The 6,000-nt window shown below is 43.3% G+C and overlaps 1 protein-coding gene across 1 annotated transcript in view; it reads right to left on the minus strand.

Annotated features, from left to right (window-relative positions):
• The window catches only part of LOC147461733 (F-box protein SKIP1-like), a 70,594-nt gene extending 68,143 nt beyond the window's left edge, over positions 1-2,451 (minus strand). Inside the window, exon 1 of the mRNA XM_086509193.1 lies at positions 1,990-2,451. Coding sequence (XP_086365319.1) covers positions 1,990-2,318 — 329 coding nt within the window. The 5' untranslated portion in view covers positions 2,319-2,451. The remainder of the gene's footprint in view (positions 1-1,989) is intronic.
• Positions 2,452-6,000: the final 3,549 nt, after the last annotated feature.

The raw sequence follows: 6,000 nt of genomic DNA on the forward strand, positions 1-6,000 counted from the left end.
AAACACATCCTCACGTACAGCGAGCAAGTGCTTACCCTTCAGTCAGAACAGTGCATCTATTGTTGGTTACACAAATGAAGATTATGCAAGTTGCAAAGACAATACGAGATCTACTTCTCGTTACATATTCATATTTGCAAGAGGAGCCATTTCTTGGGGATATTTCTCCCAAGGTTGTACGTCATTTCCACTACAGAGGCTTAGTATATTGCAGCGTCAGATGCCAACAAGGAAGCTATATGGTTGGCACATATGGAGATTTAGACATTCAGTAGGTTCCCGCTTTGCATTGTGATAAGAGTGTCATTGCTTTGGGAAGGAATCTCGTGTTTCACTTCCAAGTCGAAACACATTGAGGTGAGATATCATCTAATTTGGGATGTGTTGACGGATAAGAAGTTAGAGCTTATCAAGGTCCACATTGATGGCAACCCAACAGATGAACTTACAAAGAGCTTGGCTACGAAGTGGTTTGCACATTGCATCCAGCCAATGGGTGTAGGGAGAACACAGTTATACAAGGGTGAAATTGTCGCGCTTCATGGTTGTACATTGGCTTTAGTCATAGCCACTTATGGTCACATTGGCCTTTGCGTGAGAGATTGTTGGTATAAAGGTCAATTGGCCGCCCACCCATAACTAACCCTACACACTAACTCACACAAACTTTATTACTCTTCATATATATACCTAATAAAGGTAGCATACACACTCTCCTTTTGTGCAGTGTTTCCAACCTTCTCCTCTGTTCTTCTTCCCCCTTCTGCACGCACCCACAAGCACACCGTCCCCTTCACCATAGCCTCCTCCTCATAGACTGCAATACAAGGACAAACTGCTACAGAGAAATAACATCTAAGGTAAAAGCCTAAATTTAAGTATAGCGAACATGGCCCAGGTCGTTCATGATTTGCTCTTTGTAATTTAGAGCGGTAAGAGCAAAATGGAAGCACCGAAGTTTCTCTGCTAACGGAAAGAGACCCAAAGGAAAGCCAAAGTGGCAAAAATGGGAAAAGAGACAAAGCCAGTGGGACCCTATGGGAGTAAGAGGACAACGGTTCAAACACATGTCTGCAAAGGCACGATATCAAAACCTTCTTGCATAAATATAATATTTGCTTGGCAAAAGATGGCAAGTGCTTTGCATATGATGGAGCCATGTAAGCTTAAACTTATTCTAGCAATATGAGAGACAAACATGAAAGTGCAGTTTTCATTAAAGGGCACCTAACATCAATGGAAAACAATCCAAAACACCAAAACGCTTTTGGCACTCCTATTCAACATGATAAATTAACTTAATGTTGTGCATTTGGGCAAGACTAACTAGCAACCTTAAACTAAAACAAATGACAAGGGGAAAACAACGCTGCTTACAGCTTCCAAGCATTGTTCCTTTTGGCAAAATCCAAACTGGAAAGCATAGGTTGTGGGCCACAAGGACAAGCTTCATTGTCAAAATGCAAGAGGCCAAGGCATGCACAAACTATTCCATGGAATCATACAAGGTGTAGTGCAAAATTACAATGAGCGGCGAAGGTGAATGAAATAAGGTCATCCTTGATTCCCTTTCCCACATCTATTATTCAATAAAATGAAATTATCACTGATCATCTGTTGGTATGCTGAATCTTGTGGCTTTTTGGCTAATAACAATTGTATCACTGTTCGGAACTTTGTCAAAATAGGGTCATTTGGCCAAAATATGGAAGTAATATTTGAGCTGGATATCTGTTCTCAGTGAGAAAGGACCTGAATTCACTGAAGATTTCAAATATGTTGGTAAAAAGCTACCTAGGTAATAAGATTCAGTGCTCTAAGTATCAGGTTTGATCCAGAATTTTTCAACCGACAACAGAAGAGACTATCATAATCAAAGGTCGAGAAATCGAGTGTATGTATGTATGTGTGTAATTGTGTGTTGGGCACGCCCGCCCACATGCTTGCTTGTAAGACTACTCATGCTGTGTATTGGAGAAAGGCACTAACCGTGAGGCAAGGTAGGAGAGAGCAGAATTGGAGCAGTGCCTGGTTGAGAGCTCGAGCAGAGAGCCTGCGCTGCGATCAACAGCAAGCTTGAGCATGTAGTCTACTTTGGCCTCGAAGGCCGGCTGCCACCAGGCATCGGTCTCGGAGCGAATGCGAAAGCTTGGCTCCATGTGAACGCGCTCCCAGCAACCCGGATCCAGCGAAGCTACCCGCCATGCCTTGCATACGAGCGGCAGTCCCACATATAGCTGCTCAAAGTCTACTCTTTTCATTACTTCGACCAGAGCTTCGTAGGTCAGGTCAGCCCAGCTCCTCTCCATCTCCGTCATCAAACAAGAACCGCTCAACGAAAATTCTCTTTCTACGGATTCTCTCTCTTTCTCTCTCTCTCTCTCTCTCAAGCTCCGTCCATTCTGAGGATCCTCTGAGATCTACCTACACATCTTCCTCATTGAATGCCTTCATCTCACAGATAAGATTTGAAATTTGCTAACGCGAGCGCCCACTGGTCTCACATCAACACTAAGTAACACATAGCATTAAAGAGGAGGAGATCGACAGCCCGGAAGTGAACACGGGAAGCCCGAGGCAGATTAAACCCAAATGTGCGAGAATTGAGGCAAAATAGGAGCTAGTCAGTGCGAAAAAATGGGTCAGACGTCGACTCCATTTGAACCCAGGGCCTCGTTGCCCAAGTTGAGACGCATGGGCTAACCATCCCACCTACGCACACATGTTGTTACCATGGGTCGTTTTTATTGGGTTTTATTATTAAAACATAGGCAATGCCCAGGTTTAGTCTATGGCCGGGTTTAATTCATGGCCGGGTTTAGTTTTTAAGTGTATATCTACGGTTGCGATCTCCTCGATTTCTGTGCGCGCACTTCTCTACCCTCGATCCCCTTACCCCCGCCTCTTTAATGCTATGTGTTACTTAGTCCTGAGGCGTCTCAAGATGCTTCAATTAAAACAAGTGATAAAATCAGGAGGCCTGCTTGAACATCACAAGCAAACACTGTGAACTCCTTGATAAACTAGAAAAGCACTTTGTTGAGCCATTTATGTGCAATTCATCATTCACTAAAGGATCTTGACATTTTTTAGCAGGTCTAGAGTATGATGGAGGTGTTCGTGATGTGTCTCTATCCAAAGGGAAATATAATGTGTTCAACACAAAGTATGGATACGAGCTAATTTGCTCATTTTCTAATCTTGTTTCCCTGCTATTCATCTCATACACTGAGCCTACCTTGGTTCTCGCATGGTTGCTTAAATCACTTGACTGAATGTCTTGCATAACTTTGTTGAGCCACCAAAAACAAGTGGAGGTGAGTGCAACAATATGCTTGTGATGCCCAGCAATCTACTTCATGGTGAAAGTTTGTGTATGCTAGAGGAGAAGGACACGACTCCTAGGATGAATATTGTCCAAGATGTTTTCGTGTTGTACAGCCCATCTGCAACCCACATCCTACAAACAGGTAAATTTCTAAGATATCAGATAAGTAAGACTGATACAATATCCACAAAACAGCTTCAATTCACAAATGATTTTACCAAAGCAGCATAATGGAAGGGAGTGTAGAAATGCATCAAAATAGCAAACAAAAATTGTTCAAAGAGGACTAGGTTGAGCTGCTTCTCATTCTATCTAAACAGCTAGGTGTTAGAATTGTTGAGAGTGTCCAAAGCCACCATTTTCGACCACACAGAAGGCGACTACATGGTCACCTTCAACCAACTTTGCAAGTTGAAGTCATCGTTTTCCTAGCCATAACTCAGTGGTGGAGCCTTCAATTCTCCTAGCTCGCTACCATGGCATGCATGCCTGCATCTACGAGACTTCCACCCATGCAAGCATGGTTCGGTGGCAAGTACGACTATTAGAGGACCATTCTCTCAACTATTCAAGTCTTCTGATGTTGTTTTCTGCTCAAAGCTCCAAGCAGGTAGAAATGGCAATGCTCAGAGAGCGGGAGAGAGAGAGAGAGAGAGAGAGAGAGAGAGAGAGAAGAGAGAGAGAGAGAGAGAGAGAGCGAGAGAGATAATTGAAGTTAAGACGTTTTCAAAAAAGGGGGACTCACGAGAGCGAGTAAGAGAGAGAGCCATGGACCATGGGCCTTTCATTTGTGACTGTAGCAGAAAGGGTGGGGTAGCTATGTACTTAGTCTTGCGTGACAGGAGCTAAATGCAGGGCAATTAGTCTTGAGGGAAGCATCGTTTCAAAATCTTATCACACGTATATAGAACACCCACATGCTAGGGTAGGATTTTCTTTTTTCTCTTTTCCTTTGAAAACCCAAGTAGTAGTCAAATTGAAAGCACATTGACTTCTTCCCAAATTGGTGAAGGGTAGTTATGGAACTCTCTCTCTCTCTCTCTCTCTCTCTCTCTCTCTCTCTCTCTCTCTCTCTGAGCTAAGTGCACGTGTAGCCAAACCAGTAGGTGGGCGAGCAATTGACTATCGGACGCAAAGGAGGTGGTTGAAGAGCGAGGGGGTTGGTGGTATCAATGCAAAAATGGCTATGGCAGGGTAGCGGGTAGCACACCACGACATTGGATGCTCTTGCAAGAGAGGACATGGGAAGTAGGCAACTAAGCAAGCTATTGCGCATGCGCTAACAGATCATGTAGGAAGCGATGAGGCTGTGGTGGAGCGCAACATGGAGCACAAGGATGGGATGAGCATGGGCTTGTTCTACAGGTGTCAGGGCAGAATAGAGCACAACAGCTGCGTACCAACAAGCAAGACAGTTGTGAGGCAGAGCGTCAAACAGAAGCCTCACAAGAGTAGGCTTAATTGAGGACGGTTGGTTGGCATCCTGGGGAGTGGGGCAGGTGATGGTGAGGATGCAGGGAGAGCTGAGGGAGGACGTTGCTTGGATGGGGGGTGTCAAACGTTGTCGTCGCACCTGTTCATTTGTGCGAGCAGATTCTCCTTGTTAAAATGCCACGTCAATATAGTTACTACTTTGTATTTCTAATACTATCTTTTGTCTCGGAGTAAATATTTTTTTGAATAAGAGCCTGCTATGAGTAGGCAAAACAAAGATAGTTTCTTAGATTCACCCACCTAAAGAAATCATTTCCTTATCTCCAAAGTTTTAAAAAGCCAAAAAGTATAGAATTATACATTTTTATTATAGTGTAAATTTCAATATCCTTTCATCTTTAGAGGCTTCTCTCTCTCAGGAGTGATTACTACCTTATTCAACCAATGAAAACTTAAAAGTCTCCTTTCCATGGTTAGGTTTTGTCTTTCTAATGAGTATCTTCTGTGTGCTCAAAACAAAACAAAATTTTTGTGTATTTGTTTAAATTTAATTTCCACTTTTCATTAGCAAAAAGGGGAGGCATCACCAAGGCCTTACCCCTTTAACGCAAGCCAAAATGTGGCGTGTGAAGTGCGGATACAAAGAGCTACTATTTTTAGAGAGGGTTCAGAAAACCCATAACAAACAATGTTGAAGGGGTGTCTTAACGAGTTATCAAAAGCACATTTGCTGAGAATGAAGCTTTCTATATCTGAGCCCACCACAACTCCGAGTGGCCCCTTTCCCCCAGAACAAAAGCAAGTCCACCCACCTTTCAGCAAGGGACATGGGGTGAATCGATCTCTTGCCCTCAACAATGGAGAAGCGAGCAGCTAACCGCACAACTTTTGTTGATTCTTTGTTGGTTGTAGCGTAGTATTTGTTTCATTAAGCTAGGCATTGAGATATGAATGAGAGCACCGTGGAAAAAGAAGGCTTTGGTTGGTAGCCCGGAGCAGTTTGAACACATCCTTAGGAATGGAAATCAATGAGGTGGAAGAAGCAAATATGCTGATGAAAATGGTGGGGAACGAAGTAATTGGCAACCACACAATCAAAGCTACATTTATTACAACTATAGAGGTAGGGGGAGAGCCCAATGCCATAGATGTGGTGGTGGCAGATCCATACACATGTTATTATAGTAGATGTGGTATCTATGGTCATTTTGAGAAAGAATGCTACACACAACTAAATT

This window comes from Adiantum capillus-veneris, chromosome 3, assembly GCF_014529385.1.
Source record: "Adiantum capillus-veneris isolate H3 chromosome 3, ASM1452938v2, whole genome shotgun sequence".
NCBI lineage: Eukaryota > Viridiplantae > Streptophyta > Polypodiopsida > Polypodiales > Pteridaceae > Adiantum > Adiantum capillus-veneris.